This window comes from Cebus imitator, unplaced genomic scaffold (assembly GCF_001604975.1).
Source record: "Cebus imitator isolate Cc_AM_T3 unplaced genomic scaffold, Cebus_imitator-1.0 Scaffold50, whole genome shotgun sequence".
In the NCBI taxonomy this organism is placed as follows: domain Eukaryota; kingdom Metazoa; phylum Chordata; class Mammalia; order Primates; family Cebidae; genus Cebus; species Cebus imitator.
In genome coordinates, this window is record NW_016107365.1 from 4,875,027 (window position 1) to 4,892,950 (window position 17,924).

General features: G+C 39.3%; 1 protein-coding gene across 1 annotated transcript in view; it reads right to left on the bottom strand.

Moving 5' to 3' along the window:
• ANKRD31 (ankyrin repeat domain 31) overlaps positions 1-16,301 on the bottom strand; it is a 165,933-nt gene extending 149,632 nt beyond the window's left edge. Inside the window, exons 1-2 of the mRNA XM_017527656.2 lie at positions 15,996-16,301; positions 7,749-7,822 (exon numbers count right to left, since the gene is read on the bottom strand). Coding sequence (XP_017383145.1) covers positions 7,749-7,822; positions 15,996-16,099 — 178 coding nt within the window. The 5' untranslated portion in view covers positions 16,100-16,301. The remainder of the gene's footprint in view (positions 1-7,748; positions 7,823-15,995) is intronic.
• Positions 16,302-17,924: the final 1,623 nt, after the last annotated feature.

The window sequence follows — 17,924 nt, forward strand, 5'->3', positions numbered from 1 at the left end:
AAAAAAAAAAAAAAAAATTAGCAAACCAAATTCAACAAGACATTAAAAAGATCATTCATCATGACCAAGTGGGATTTATTTCAGGGATGCAAGGATGGCTCAACATATGCAAATCAATCAATGTGATACATCATATTGAAAGAATGAAGGACAAAAACCACATGATCATTTCAACTGATGCTGAAAAGGCATTTAATAAAATTTAACATCCCTTCATGATAAAAAAATAAACTAAAAAATTATGTGTAGAAAGAATATGCCTCAACATAATAAATGCCATATAAAACAGACCCACAGCTAATACCATACTAAGTGGGGAAAAACTGAAAGCCTTTCCTCTAATATCTGGAACATGATGACAATGCTGTCTTTCACCATTATTATCCAACACAGTACTAGAAGTCCTAGCTAGAGCAATCAGACAAGGGAAAGAAAATAAAGGGCATCCACATTAGAAAGGTGAAAGTCAAATTATCCTTGTTTGCAGATGATATAATCTTATATTTAGAAAACCCTAAAACACACACACACACACACACACACACACACACACACACAAACTACTGGAACTGATAAATTCAATAAAGTTGTAGGATATAAAATCAACACACAAAAATCAATAGCATTTCTATATTTCAACAGGAAACAAGCTGAAAAAGAAATCGAGAAAATAATCCCATTTACAATAGCCACAAATAAAATAAAATACGTTAAGAATTAACTAAGAAGGTAAAAGAACTGTACAATGAAAACTATAAAGATTGATTCAAGAAATTGAAGAGGACCCACAAAAAATGGAAAGATATTCCATGTTCACAGACTATTGTTAAAATGTCCATCCTAACTGATATGGTTTGGCTATGTGCCACCCAAATCTCATCCTGAATTCCCATGTGTTGTGAGAGGGACATGGTGGGAGGTGATTGAATCATGGGGAAAGGTTTTTCCTGTGCTGTTCTTATGATAGTGTGTAAGTCTCAGATCTGACAGTTACTATAAGGGGTAGTTTTCCTGCACAAGCTGTCTTCTTGCCTGCTGCAATCCATGTAAGATATGACTTGCTGCTCCATGCCTTCCACCATGATTGTGAAGCCTCCCCAGCCATGTGGAACTGTTAAGTCCGATAAACCTCTTCCTTTTGTAAATTGCCCAGTCTCAGTTATGTCTTTATCAGCAGAATGAAAATGGACTAATACAGTAAATTGGTACAGGGAGTGGGGTGTTGCTGAAAAGACACTTGAAAGTGTAGAAGTGACTTTGGAACTGGCTAACAGGCATAGGTTGGAACAGTTTGGAGGGCCCAGAAGAAGACAGAAATATGTGGGAAAGTTTGGAATTTCCTAGAGACTTGTTGAATGGCTTTAATCAAAAGCCTGATAGTGATATGGACAATAAGGTCCAAGCTTAGGTGGTCTCAAATGGAGAAACTTGTTGGGAACTGGAGCAACGGTGACTCTTGTTATGTTTTAGCAAAGAGACTGGCAGTATTTTGCCCCTGCCCTAGAGATTTCTGGAACTTTGAACTTGAGAGAGATGACTTAGGGTATCTGGTGGAAAAAATTTCTAAACAGCAAAGCATTCAAGAAGTGATTTGGGAGCTGTTAAAGGCATTCAGTTTTATAAGACAAGCACAGCATAAAAGTTTGGACAAGTTGCAGCCTGACAATGGGTTAGAAAAGAAAAACTCATTTTCTGAGGAGAAATTGAAACTAGCTATAGAAATTTGCAAAAGTAATGAGGAGCTGAATGTAAATCCCCAAGACAATGGGCAAAATGTCTCCAAGGCATGTCACAGGTCTTCATGGCAGCGCTTCCTATCACAGGCCTGGAGGCCTAGAAGAAAATGGTTCCATGGGACAGGCCCAGGGTCCCTGTGCTATGTGCAGTCTAGGGACTTGGTGCCCTGCATCCCAGCTACTCTTGCCATGACTAAAAGGGGCCAAAGTACAGCTCAGGTTGTTGCCTCAGAGGGTGGAGGCCCCAAGCCGTGGCAGTTTCCACATGGTATGGAGCCTGTGGGTGCACCGAAGTCAAGAATTGAGGTTTGGGCGCCTCCGCCTATATTTCAGAATGTGTACGGAAACACCTGGATGCCCAGGCAAAAGTTTGCTGCAAGGGTTGGGCCCTCACAGAGAACCTCTGCTAGGGCAGTGCAGAAGGCAAATGTGGGGTCAGAACCCCCATACAGAGTTCCTACTGGGTCACTGCCTAGTGGAGCTGTTAGAAGATGGCCACCATCCTCCAGACCCCAGATTAGCAAATCCACTGACAGCTTGCACTGTGCACCTGAAAAAGCCAAAGACACTCAATGCCAGCCCATGAAAGCAGCCAGGGGGAGACCGTACCCTGCAAAGCCACAGGGGTGGAGCTGCCCAAGACCATGGGAACCCACCTCTTGCATGAGCTAGACGTGAGACATGGAGTCAAAGGAGATCATTTTGGAGCTTTAAGATTTGACTGCCCTGCTAGATTTCTGGACTTGCATGGGGCCTGCTGCTCCTTTGTTTTGGCCAATGTCTCCCATTTGGAATGGCTGTATTTATCCAATGCTTGTACCCCCACTGTATCTGGAAAGTAACTAACTTACTTTTAATTTTACAGGCTCATAGACAGAAGGGACTTGGCTTGTCTCAGATGAGACTTTGGACTGTGGACTTTTGAGTTAATGCTGAAATGAATTAAGACTTTGAAGGACCATTGGGAAGGCATGATTGGTTTTGAAATATGAGGACATGAGATATAGGAGGAGCCAGGGCAGAATGACACAGTTTGGCTATGTCCCCACCCAAATCTCATCTTGAATTCCCATGTGTTGTGGGAGGGACCCAGCGGGAGGTAAGTGAATCATGGGGAGCAGTTCTTTCCCATGCTGTTCTTGTGATAGTAAGTCTCATGAGATCTGATGGTTATTATAAGTGGGCGTTTTTCTGCACAAGCTCTCTTTTTGCCTGCTGCCATCCATGTAGGTTGTGACGTACTGCTCCTTGTCTTCTGCCTTGATTGTGAAACCTCCCCACCCATGTGGAACTGTAAGTCCAATACACCTCTTTCTTTTGTAAATTGCCCAGTCACAGGTATGTTTTTATCAGCAGTGTGAAAATGGACTACTACACTACCCAAAGCAATCTACAGATTTAATGCTATCCCTATCAAAATACCAATGACAATTCACAGAAATTTAAAAATCAATCCTAAAATTTCAATGGAACCACAAAAGACCCAGAATAGCCTATCTCTATCCTGAGCAAAAAAAATAAAATTAGAGAAATCTCATTATCTGACTTCAAATTATACTACAGAGCTATAGTAACCAAAACGACAGGGTACTGGCATAACAACAGATATAAAAACCAATGGAACAGAATAGAGAACCCAGGAAAATCCATGCATCTACAGTGAACTTATTTTTGACAAAAGTTATAACAACATACATTGGAGAAAGGACAGTCTCTTCAACAAATAGTGCTTGGAAACTGGATATCCATATACAAAAGAATGAAACTAGATTACTATCTCTCACCACATATAAAATTCAAATAAAAATGGATTAAGACTTAAATCTAAGACTTCAAATTATGAAACTGCTACAACAAAACATTGGGGAAACACTCCAGGACATTGGAGTGGGCAAAGATTTACTGAGTAATACCCTGCAAACACAGGCAACCAAAGCAAAAACGAAAAAATGAGATCACATCAAGTTAAAAAGCTTTTGCACAGCAAAATAAATAATCAACAAAGAGACAACCCACAGAATGAGAGAAAATATTTGCAAACTATCCATGTGACAAGGATTTAATAACTGGAATATATAAGGAGCTCAAACAACTCTATAGGAAAAAATATAATAATCTGATTTTAAACTGGGCAAAAGATCTGAACAGACATGTCCCAAAAGAAGACGTACAAATGGCAAACAAATATATGAAAAGGTGTTCAATGTCACAGATTATCAGAGAAATGCAAATCAAAACTACAATGAAATATCATCCCACCCCAGTTAAAATGGCCTTTATGCAAACAACAGGCAATAACAAATGCTGGTGAAGATTGGAGAAAAGTGAGCCATCATACATTGTTGGTGGAAATGTAAATTAGTACAATCACTGTGGAGAATAGTTTGGCAGGTGTATTTTGTCACAAGACAGAAATATAGCTGCTATATAATCCAGCAGTCCCAGTCCTAGGTATTTGGGATTTTCCTTTCCAAAAGAAAGAAAATTGTTATATTGAAGAGATATCTGCACTCCCATGTTTATTGCAGCACTCTTCACAATAGCCAAGATTTGCAAGCTACCTAAGTTCCATCAACAGATGAATGGATAAAGGAAATGTGATACATAAACACAGCTGAGTGCCATTCAGCCATGAAAAAGAATGAGATCCTGTCATTTACAACATGGATGGAACTATATATCATTATGCTAAGTGAAATAAGCCAGGTAAGAAAATACAAACTTCACATTTTTTCACTTATTTCTGGGAGCCAAAAATCAAAACAATTGAACTCATGGAGATAGGGAGTAGAAGGATGGTTACCAGAGGCTAAGAAAGATTTTGGGGGGTGAGGGAGAAGTAGGGATGGTTAATGGGTACAAAAAAATAGAAAGAATGAATAAGACCTACTATTTGCTAGCAAAACAGAATAAGTATACTCAAAATTACTTAATTGTACATTTTAAAATAATAATATATTGGATTGTTTGCAACATAAAGGATAAATGCTTAAAGTGATGGATATCCCATTTACCCTGATGTTATTATTACACCTAAATATGTCATGTACCCCATAAATATATATACCTACTATGTGACCACAAATTTAAAAATTAAAAAAAAAAGAAAGAAAACCTACTACTTTACTCCATAACTCTATTTTTACAGACCAGGAATACATTCTTAATTAGAAAACAATTTCATTCTACTGTATCCTAATATAGCACAGTTTTCTTCATTCTTTCATTTTCCCTTCTCTATTCCTTTACTGCAAGGGTCCCCAATCCCTGGGCCACGGACCAGTACCCATCCGTGGCCTGTTATGAACCAGGTTGCACCACAGAAGGTAAGCAGCAGGTGAGCCAGTATTACCACCTGAGCTCCACCTCCTGGCTGATCAGCAGCAGCATTAGATTCTCATAGGAGTACAAACCCTACTGTGAACTGCACATGCAAGGGATCTAGATTGTGCACTCCTTGTGAGACTCCAATGCCTGATAGCCTGAGATGGAACAGTTTCATCCTGAAACCATCCCCCCAGTCACCATCCTTGGAAAAATTATCTTCCATGAAACTGGTCCCTGGTACCCAAAAGGTTGAGGACCACCGCTTTACTGTACATAAAGTAACTAGTGTATGTACACAAATACATTGCATTTTTTTGTTTTCGTATATGGCCAATAGGAGGTTTTGACTGACATCAAATGAAGTTGGGATTAAATAAAAACACTGGTTCTGTGAAAGTACCGACTTTCTCCATTAGGAGCATGCTCATTCAGCTTTTATTTTCATAATTCAGTAAATTATTTTGGCTCTATTTTAACACACCAAAAAAGAAAAAAAACATAGAAATTCTTACATGCCTTGTTTGACTGGAAAATTTTAATGTTTCCATTTATCATTGCAAAACCAAGGAAAATTTTATGTAGCTATTCAATGTAGAGCAATATTTTAGCAGAAATAAATGAGCCTAAAAATAATTACTAGATAGTTTTCCTTTTGAATTATGACTCTTGTGTTTAAATAAACTTCTTTAACATGAAAGCAAACAAAAGGTTGAAGTACATAAATATAGACAAGGAAAGAAATGTATAAAGTATAATACCAATTATGAAAAAAGATATTTACAGTGTCATACAAAACACTGGAAGGATATACAAATACTAAAGACTGGCAATCATTGGGAGTAGAATTATAGGGAAGAGTAAAGAACATGACCTTTCATTTTCTACATGATATACTTTTATATTTTAATACTTTTAATAACCAGTAACATAGTAAAGATTTATTCATTTGAAAAAGAAAAGAAAAAAACTTGGTTGCAATATTGAAACAGACCTCTAACTCCTTTCTAGTGATACTTTAAAATCATAAGAAGGCATCCTGGAGATCAATACTACACACTATCCGTTCCAATTACATGTGGGAAAATGCACTCCAAGATGAAACCATAACCTCACACTAAGGTATCAGGGGAGATGATATACAATGAAAAGACTATGAACCATAAATACCCAAGAGTTAAAAGATCTTTGTGGGTGTTTAGAAATTTTTTTTCTATTTTACACTCCTTTACAGACATCCTCCAAAAAAAGATTTTTTAAAATGCTCACAGGAAGAAACCATAAAGAGAAACAACCTATCATTTAAACAGCTACTGCAGAATTCGTCTCTCTGAACACTGCCTATCAGTGATAGATTCTTCTAGAAATGTTTAAATCAACACAGAAGTGGCCTCAGAAAATTAGGTGTATTGGTAGATGAAAGGCACATTTACAATGCATATATACAAAGGATGTGTGTGCCCTAATTTTAATCTAGAAAAATAAGACTGGTTATTAAAAAGTATTACTTACTTTTACAAATAGACAGGTCCTAGGGTTAGGCTAGAGATTTGGAAGAGGAGAAAAGCCATATGGGTAGCACTTCAATACCTCCATCACCCTTTCTAGGAATCTTAAGCATCTTCTGGAAGCTATGATCCTCACTGCAGTCCCTAGTCTAACAGATCCTAATAAACTAAGTTTGTGTAAAATTAAAGAACAAGACTAAGGATGAAAAGATAAGTTAATGAAATGGTGATCAGCAGGTCTTTGAATAACTTCATTTCAACATTGATTTTTTAAAAATCAATTCCCAGCCAGGCGTGGTGGCTCACACCTGTAATCCCAGCATTTTGTAAGGCTGAGGCAGGTGGATCACGAGGCCAGGAGTTCGAGACCAGCCTGGCCAATATGGTGAAACCCCATCTCTACTAAAAATACAAAAATTAGCCAGGCATGGTGGCTCACACCTGTAGTCCCAGCCTCCCTACTCAGGAGGCTGAGGCAGAAGAATCGCTTGAACCCGGGAGGTGGAGATTGCAGTGAGGTGAGATCGTGCCACTGCACTCCAGCCTGGGCGACAGAGCAAGACTCCATCTCAGAAAAAAAAAATTCCCAGCTGGGGCCACTGTCTGTGGAATTTCCATGTGCTCCCCATATCTGTATGGGTTTCCTGCAGGGACTTCAGTTTCCTCCCACATCCCAAAGATGTGCATGTTAGGTTCACTGACAAGTCTAAATGGTCCCAATACAAGAGTGAGAGAGAGAGAGTGTGTGTGTGTGTGTGTATGTGTGTGTGCGTGCACACACTCTTCAATGGAATGGCCCCCTGTCCAGGGTTGGTTCCTGCCCTGAGACCCGAGCTGCCAGGATAGGCTTTGGTCACACTCAACCCTGAAGTAGAATAACTGGGTAAACAATTATGTTACTTGTTTGTATTAATGTTTCTTAAATAAATGTATAGCTCACATTTATTTCCATGTTTAATATCAGAAGGGTTTTGGTGTTTATTTAGAAGTTTGGTGATGTTCTTATGGCCAGAAATATACTATAGGAACTTAACTGTTATTTATATCCATTGTAAAATTGGTTTCCTTATAATTAATTTTGCTTAAAGTCTCAGATTCCAAGAACCTATCAATGACATTAAATGAGGACTTACTGGGAAACTTAAGGGAAAGAATCATTAACGAAAAGAATCATTCTCACCTTTGCACATTCCTCTTGTATCAGGATGCAGACTGAACTCAGATCTAAGAGATGTGTCTTGATCAAATAACAACCTTCCAAATACCAAAAGAGAAGGCACAAGTTGTTAATGTATCTTAAACAAAGATTAACATTTTAACCATCATTTTTATTATACCAAAACTTGTTAAAATTCTTAGTTATACCACTATTAATGTTTGTATTTCAAAGTGTTATTTCAGAAATGTATAATTTGATTGAAAACATATCCAAGATGAAAAAGAAAAACTCATGTATATAGTCATGTTAATTTCACAAATATTCTGTTATCATTTTTTAATATTTGGGAATAAGGGACAAATATCACTGTCCCAAGTCTAATAAATCTTAATAACTTTTTGAAAAGAGATAAAATGAGATCATTTGAGGGACCAGCACTGGTGGGTTTTTTTTCCCTTCACATTTCCTTATACCAGAGAACTTGAGATTAAAATCCTGGGATTATATCTGAGTTTATATTTCCATAGTATGCACTGACAGAATTCCTTTATTTATTTATTTTGAGACAGATTCTTTCTCTGTCACCTAAGCTGTAGTGCAGTGGCATGACCTTGGGTCACTTCAAACTCAAGAGGCTCAAGAGATCCTCCTGCCTCAGCCTCCCAGATAGCTGGGACTACAGGTGTACACCACTATACCTGACTATTTTATTTATTTATTTTTTGTAGAGACAGGGTCTTATCATGTTGCCCAGGCTGGTCCTGAACTCCTGAGCTTAAGTGATCCTGCCTTGACCTCCCTAAATGCTGGGATTACAGGAATGAGCCACTACACCTGGCCCAGAATTCCTTTAATTTTTGGATTTACTTCTTACTATGTTCAAGGGAGCATCACAGTAACAAAGAGAGAAGATACATAATCCTTGCCCCCTAGAAGCTCCAAATCCAGTAAGGAATACAGAGCTATGAAAATAACCATGATATGCCATGAGTATGCTACTAGGCAAACTTAAATATTTATCTTTTCTGTTTAAATGGGCAGAAAATGAACCAAAAAAAACTTGAATAGACATTTCCGCAAAGAAGAAATACAAATAGCCAACAGGCACATGAAAAGATGTTCAGCATCACTAATCATTAGGGACATGGAAATCAAAACCACACTGAGATACCACTTCATACTCATTAGGATGGCTGTTTAAGAAAAATAAAAAATTAAGCCAGAAACTGTCACTCATGCTTATAATCCCAGCTACACAGGAGGCTGAAGCAGGAAGACGCCTTGAGGCCAGGAGTCCAAGGCTGCAGTGAGCTATGATCAGGCCATTGCACTACAGCCTAGGTGAGGAAGTAAGACACTATCTCTAAACACACACACACACACACACACACACACACACACACTTTCTAATAGTTTTCAGCATCAGCAAAATTGACAATGGAAAGGACTCCAGTCCTTAACTTTTCTATTATAACACACCCTCTGTGAGGTGCTATAAGAAGGCTCCCGCTATAAGAAGAAAAGTGTTTTCTTGGCTCTTTTCTAATGACCATTACTAAGAATTAAAAATTAATTATTAGAATAAAATTATGCCATTGCTATAGTGCTTTTTTCCAAGAAGTAAAACCATCTATTAATGTTTCTCCATGAAGTAAAATAATCTATTAATATCCGTAAAAGGGTAAGTTTACCTCTTAAGATGTTGTTTTGTTGTTTTGTTTTTCAGACACAGTCACTCTGTTGCCCAGGCTGGAATGAAGTGGCATGATCTCAGCTCACTATCATCTCCACCTCCCAGGTTCAAGTGATTCTCCTGCCTCAGCCTCCCAAGTAGCTGAGATTATAGGTGCCTGCCACTAGGCCTAGCTAATTTTTGTATTTTTAGTAGAGATGGGGTTTCACCACGTTGGCCAGGCTGGTCTAGAACTCCTGACCTTCTGGTCTCAACCTCCCAAAGTGCTGAGATTTGAGGTGTGAGCCACTGCACCCAACAAAATTTTGTGAGTTTTTTAAAATTTAAAAATAACACAAAAGGGGTATGGAAGAATTTGGGGGGGTTGGTAATGACACTATTCTATATCTTGATTGTGATAGTAGTTACACAATTATGTTTGTCAAAACTCAGACCTGTACACTTAAAAAGGTGAACTTTATGTAAATTGTTCCTTGAAGGGTGACAGAATATGCCACCCCAAAATATCTCACTGTGACATATGGATTACTCTGAGCTAAAGGAAACTTGAATAACAGCAGATGCCTCCCTTTTTCTTCTTGAAAACAGGAAATAAAAACTCCTGTGTAAAAGATGCCCTCCCTACAGAAAGAGAAAAGAAACATTTTTCAATAGCCAAGATAATTCTGCACAAACAGAACTTGTTAAAATAATTCTATCTTCCTTTAGCCTCCTTACACAATTTAGTTAGCTTTCCACAACTGCCTCTCTTTGTTGAACCTAATACAAAAGCATACAGGCTTTGCCATTTCTTATTTTTTTCGAGATGGGAGTCTAGCTCTGTTGCCCAGGCTAGAACGCAATGACGCAATCTCAGCTTACTGCAACCTCCACCTCCCAGATTCAAGGAATTTTCCCGCCTCAACCTCCTAAGTAGCTTGGACTACAGGTGCATAACCACTATGCCTGGTTAATTTTTGCATTTTTAATAGAGACTGGATTTCGCCATGTTGGCCAGGCTGGTCTCAAACCCCTGACCTCAAGTGATCTGCCCATCTTAGCCTCCCAAAGTGCTGGGATTACAGGCATGAGCTACTGTGGCTGACCAGGTTTTACCATTTATTTGAGTCTTCATTTCCTTTCCTTCATTTCCTGTGTCACATAAAACTTATTTTAAATTTACCTAAGTTTTAATATTTAAAGTATTTAATCTATTTCATATCAATTTATCCTTAGGCTCAACAAGGACCCTGTGAGGGGAGAGGCAGAATTTCTGCCCCTACTAAAATCTAAATTAAAAATGAAAAAACTAATATAAATATGTTAATATTCTAATATGTAAACGTAAATATTTAACATTGTGCCAATAAAAGTACCAATAAGGGCCAGGTATGGTGACGCATGCCTGTAATCCCAGCACTTTGGGAGACCAAGGTGGGGAGATCACTTGAAGTCAGGAGTTCGAGACCAGCCTGCTCAACATGGTGAAACCCCATCTCTACTAAAAATACAAAAATTAGCTGGATGTGGTCCCAGCTACTTGGCTAGCCCAGACAGGAGAATGGCTTGAACCTGAGAGATGGAGGCTGCTGAGAGCTGAGATCGTGCTACTGCATTCCAGCCTGGGTGATAGAATGAGACTCCATCTCAAAAAAAAAAAAAAAGAAAGAAAAATAGTCCTCTTTGCTAAAGAAATTATTTTTACAAACCCCAACAATTTATGTTTAAGGAAATTATCTCAGAATTATTTACCATAACAAAAAATTTAAAACTATGTTTTGTTTTGGAATAGTATAATGCTTCAATAAATTATGATATACCTTCATGATGGAAAACTATCAATAGTTTAGGGAAGAATTTTAATGACATTGCAAATGTTTAAATATATATTAAGTAAAAACTGTAAACTTGTACACATTGATTCAAACTTTGTAAAAGAATTACAGGTGCACACACAAACACCTACATAGAAAGCTGGAAGAAAATACACCAAAGTCTTAATATGGGTAGAATTAGATGAGATTTCTACCTCATTTAATGCTTCTTTTTATTGCCCCTGTTTCCTACAGTGTTTCTGAATAGACAACATATTTACATGGTTCAAAATTCAAAACCCAGTAGAGACTGGGCATGATGACTCGTGCTCATAGTCCTCACTACTCAAGAAACTGAGGCAGGAAGATCACTTCAGCCTAGGAGTTAGAGGCTGCAGTAAGCTATGATTGCACTATTACACTTCACACTGGACAACAGTGTAAAAGTCTGTTTCCAAAACAAATAATATAATAGGGTATGTAGCAAAATATCTCCCTATCGCCTCAAATATAAACTTCCTTTCCCATAGGCAACCAAGGTGTTTGACTTTTTGTAATCCTTTCAGAGATATTTTCTAAGCATATTTATGTTGGAGAACATAGGTTAAACCATTTTCTAAAAATAAAACCACTGTGTCAAAGAGTATATGTGTTGGTAATGTTGATAATTAAAATTTTTTTGAGTTTTGTATTATAATTAGGCCTTTCTTCCTCTACAGTTATAAAAGAATCCCTTTTTGGCTTCTTGTAATGCTTTTTGGGTTTGTTTGTTTGTTTTTTTAACATTTACTTCTTTGATTCACATGGAATTTTTTTGGAATACAGTGTGAAGTATGGATTCAACTAAGCTATTTTCTAGATATGTCCTTCATTGTCTCAGTATCATTTTTTGAAAAATCCCATCATTTCTTCACTGGTTTGAGATGTCACCTCTTTAATATACTAAACTCCCATCTGTATGTGATTTTATTTGGGGGGTTTTATGCTGTTTATTGATCTGTCACTTTATGTGCCAGTATCATATATAAAATATTTTATATCAAGAAATATTTTAATATCTTGTAGGTCACTACCTCCTTATTGTTCTTATTTTTCAGACTTTTCCTAATTGCTCTTATTTATTTTGCCATCTAAACTTTGGCATCAGTTGTCTAGTTCAACAGAAAGTCTTGTTGGTACTTTTTTTTTTTTTTTGAGATAGAGTCTCACTCTGTCACCAAGGCTGGAGTGTAGTGGCGTCATCTCGGCGCACTGCAACCTCTGCCTATTTCTCATTACAACCAAAAACTCTGAATGAATATTTTTTAAAAGCTACTTGAGAACCTTGAAAAGTAAACAATAGCAGGTAGATTGAGGACTGAAATTGAAACCTGAATAACAACCTATTTATAGATAACTTTCAGTTTGTTTTTTGTTTTGTTTTTTGGTTCTTTTTTGTCTCTCAGCTTTGAACCATCGAGTAGGCACAGGCAGTAAACCTATTTTTATCCTGAAGATCAAGGAAAAGGACCCCTGCATGCCAGGGTTTTATTTATTTTTTTTCTTTCTTACCTCCTAGCCCTGCCCCAAGGCCAGCCCTAGCCTCAGAGCAGTACTGCCACCAACCATGGCAACTGGGACACTTAAAACTCAAGAGAAAATGTCTTTCTACCAGATGAACTGGGAAAAGGGATTTGTATTGCCTGAAAAGTATGGGGAGAATCCCCCTTTTTTCTCTCTTAACTCTTTGTCCTAAAGGCTGTCTCTGTTGTAAGGAACTGCACTATAGTGAAAAGGCTCACACTCAAAGAAACCTGTCTTTCCGATCATATGAACTGGCAAGTGAGTGTGATGAGGAAAGGGGGCAGGAGAATGCTGGAGAAGAAAAAGAAAGAAAGAGGGATCACTTAATTCTGTGTGTGATCCAACTTAAGTCCCAGACACACCCCTGAGCTGTCCATATATGAAGCAGACCCAAGGAAGCACAAAAAAAGCTTAGATAATTGAACTGTGATATTAACTCTGCCCAAATCCCAAATTAATCCCCACGTGGTACGTGTGCCAGGCATACTCAAATAGTACAGTAAAGGCTCTGATGTAACTACCGCACACAGAGACAAAACAGAATGTGTAGTCTGAACCTAATCAGGTTGACTGCTTGTCAAAACAAACAAAAATCAACTCTTCAGAGGGTTTTAACAGAACCAAGAATCCAATCATAATATTCAAAATGTCTAGTATGCAATCCAGAATTACTCAATATGTAAAGAACCTCTAACTCATGACCCAATGTTGGAATTACAAGACAGACTTTAAAGCATTGATTTTATCCATTTCCCATGAGATAAAGGGGAACAGTCATCAAATGGATGGAAAGACTAAAGTTCTCTGCAGAGAAATAAACTATAAAAGAGAAACAAATGAAAATTTTAGATTAAAAAATTATAATATCTGAAATTAAAAATTTACCAGATGGACTCACCAACAGAATGGAGATGATGAATGAGCAAGTGAACCTGAAGATACAGCATTAGAAATTACAGTCTGAAGAACTGACAGAAAAAAATTTGAAAAGATATCTGAGAAAATATCACAAGGTTCATGTCAACATCTATGACATGAAGGTACCAGAAGGAGGGCCGGGCACGGTGGCTCACGCCTGTAATCCCAGCACTTTGGGAGGCTGCAGTGGGCAGATCACCTGAGGTTGGGAGTTCAAAACCAGCCTGACAAATATGGAGAAACCCCATCTCTACTAAAAATACAAAATTAGCCAGGCGTGCTGGGGCATGCCTGTAATCCCAGCTACTCAGGAGGCTGAGGCAGGAAAATTGCTTGAACCTGGGAGGCAGAGGTTGCAGTGAGCCGAGGTCACACCATTACACTCCAGCCTGGGCAAACAAGAGTGAAACTCTGTCTCAAAGAAAAAAAAAAAGTATCAGAAGGAAAGGAAAAAGATTGGCACAGAAAAAAATATCACAAGGTCCATATCAACATCTATGACATTATAGTACCAGAAGGAAAGGAAAAAAGATTGGCACAGGAAAAAATTCAAAAGAACCATGACAGAAAACTTCCTAAATTTGGTGAAAGACATGAATTTACAGATTCAAGAAGCTCAGGAAACCCCAAACAGAAAAACAAAAAGAAAATCATGCCTAGACACATCATAATCAAACCTCTGAGAACCAAAGATAAGAAAGAAAATTTCAAAGCAGAGAAAAAAGTTACATTACATATAAGATAACAGATGAGGGGGAGGGAAGCTTTGACTACAAAGGGGTAGCACAGGGGAGTTTCCAGGGCCTGATGGAACTGTTCTGGATCTCAATTACATTAGGTATTATAAGACTCCATGCATTTGTCAAGATGCTCCTGGTATACCAAAAAGAGCAAACACTAACATATGCATATATAAAAGAACCAGAATCCTGGATACCATCCGTTAGTGCTGTCCTTCCCTCACCCTCCACACCTAATCAACCACCATCTCCTGCCCAATTTACTTCCTAAAGATTTCTCAAATTTGCTCACTTCTACTGTTTCTTCCAAGCTGAGGCCTCATCATCTCAATCTGTTAGTACTTTGATCCCAAATCTAACCTCTACAGCCTTGCTTTGCGAAAGGCCATCCCTCCTCTAGTAGTATCAGCTTTAACCTGGAAGTTTGTTAGAAATGCAGAATCTCAGCTCTCACCCCAGAACTCCTGAATTGGCATCCACATTTTTATAAGATTCTGGAGGGATTCATAAGCATATTAGAAATTTGAAAGTCTAGTCTAGGACATGCCAGAAGGAATAAAAATCGAATTATGGTGCTGCTCTTCCACTTGAAACCTTACAAGTACCCTACCAGGACATATGCAGGATGTACAAGATCTTACATGATCTAACCCTATTTTGCTCTGCAGGCTCATCTTTTGCATGCTCAACCTCATATTTTACACTTCAATAAAATTTAACTGTTTGTACATGCCAACACACATAACACAATGTTATGTCCCACTGCTACGCCTTTACCCATGCAGTTCCCTTGGCCTAGAATACCTCCCTCTCCATCTGGCTAATTCCTAACCAACCTACCTTCAAGCCTCTATTCAGGAGTCAACTATAGCAAACTTTGATGACCATTTACTTAGGTTGAGGTAAGAGTCCCTTTGGGCTCCTAAACCACCCTGGACATACCTCCATCCTTGAATTTCCCACGTTACATTGAAATTATCTGCTCAAGTGTTTTTGCTGGCCTGAAGGTTTCTCAAGGACAGTAGCCTCATCCCTGCCCTCTTTTCCCTGTGTCTAGCAGAGAATACGTTAGAGAAAGGCTTTGATAACCTGAAATATCGACTTTTTTGGGATCCATATAAAGCTATTTGTTTCCAGTTTGGTAAGGACCAGTTTCCCCATCACATATTCTTTTCTTGAGAGAAATTGTTACCCAATTCCTAGAGCTGAGCTACAAGTCGCTTGAAGTAAAATGCAGTTAAGTTCAGACCTAAGTAGATCTTTTTTGCTTGTGCCAAAAGACTTAAAGCCCCCCGCCCAAAGGAAAGGCTTTTGAAAAATGCTATAAGGCCACCTACTACAAACTTCATATTGTCCCCAGCTGGGTTGGGGGCAGGTGGGGACAAACTGCCGTCGCTTCATTACAAGCTCTCAGCTCAGGCCTGGCTGCCCCACGAGGCTCTGGTCCCGCCCACAAGCACACGTTCTGGTCGAGATCTCTCCTCAAAACTCTGACCCCTCAGAGAGCACCTGGGCCACCCCGGCGCGAGGGTTCAGACACTGTGGCCCTAATGGTGGTCACCTTCTCCAGGGCAGCTCCTCTTCTTCCAGGTCGCTCTCCGTCACTGAACCCTCTATCATGGTTTCATCACTGTCCCAGTCTGGGGCCTGGACGCCTTCCTCCATCTTTGCCTCACATTCGAAGTCTTTTTAGCCCTCCTCTAACTCCCTCTTGCCCGCAAAAAAAAAGAATGCTTTGAGGGCCAGGGGAAATTGTGAGTTAAAAAATAAAAAAAAATAATAATATAATCGCAGCAGGAGTCGGACCTCGCTGCTGGGCTGCTGAGGAGAGTGCGGCGGGATCGGCGTCTGGGAGGCAACCCGCGGGTTCCGCCGCACGCCGCAGGCAGGGGGCAGCCGCGCGCCACACGTCGGCGCCCTGAGACGCGCTCGGCCCCGCCCCCAGCTCACCAAGTGGGCGGCCGCGCAAGCGGGCCTGCTCTGGGCGTGGCCCACCGCCTGGTGCCTTTTTCGCGGTTTTCCATCCTGGTTCTCTAGACGTAGAAGTTACTGGGATTGCTGCTGTGCAGCCTGGAAAGGCAGGCGTGCCACACCCAGAGCTCAGGCCAAGCGTGCTTATCGCCCTTGGCCGGGAGGGGGACCTGTCATGCACCTGGTGCGTGTGAGCCCCAGATACGGGAAGAGCTGTCAGCTCCTGCCCGCCCCAGCAGCCCCGGCATTCTGAAGCCAGAATGTAACCTTAGACCTGAGTGTTTTTGCAGCCCACCGAGCGCTTCCTTTCCCTTTAATCCCTTGACAGCCTCTCCTCAAGTGTCCCCTGAGGTAGACAAAACGTATGTTGAAGCTCATCAGCTAATCTCAATGGTGTATTTTGTATTTTTTTTCTCTCAACAACTCTTTGGTCACCTGAAATACAGATTATGCAGGAAAGGCAAGATGAATGCTTAATTTTTCCCCTTTTATCAATGTTAGCATAATAGTAATGCCTAGCAATCTCCAAAAGTAGTCAGTTGTGTTTTATGAAGTACTAGAATTTTATATGTTTGATGTGTTTCAATCTATTTGAACACTTTTAATTCAAACCAAGTGTTTGAGTTTGAATTAAAAGTGTTAAGTGAGCCTAACCAAGCCAAGTGAGCTTCCACTTGCCAAGTGAGAAAAAGATTCAAGAAAATATCAAGTTGTTTTCCCATAGCAAGTGTTTAGTATTCACCTTGGCATCTCCAGCATCTAGCACATATGAAGTCCAAGTTTTGTCATAAATAGATGGAGGTAGTTTTCTGACTTCCCAATTCATTACCCTTTTTACTATATGGAGTAGCTTTGCCATTATTATTATTATTATTTTGTGTTTTTACTATTTATACTTAAGCCACTGCTGTTTAAAATCATTAGCTTGTGGTTATCTTCTAAACTTAACTTGAGGCTGAGGGTGGTGGCTTATACCTATAACCCCAATGCATTGGAGGCCAAGGCAGGAGGATTGCTTGAGACCAGAAGTTCAAGACCAGCCTGGGCAACATAGTGAGACCCCTATCTCTACAAAAAAAAATTATTTTTAATTAGCAGGGCATGTCAGCATGGACCTGTAGTCTCCTGTACTCAGGAGCTTGAGGTGGGAGGGTCGCTTGAGCCCAGGAGTTTGAGGTTACAATGAGCTATGATTGAGCAAATGCACTGCAGCCTGAGCAGCAGAGTCAAATTATGTCTCAAAAAAATAAAATAAAATAAACTTACTTGAATATTCCTCACCTCAGCTATGTAAATTAGGCAGAACAATAATAAATAAGAAATATGCAAAGAACTAGACCTCTTTCTTTTTTATAGTAGTCTATTTATATCCTCCATGTCTAAAACAGACCTAAATTTCTATCACCTTTCCTGCTCACCCACTGTTTAAGTAACTCATTAGTTCATTCTTCTATGTTGCCCAAGCTGGTCTCCAACTCCTGGGCTCAAGCTGTCCTCCCACCTCAGCCTTCCAAATATC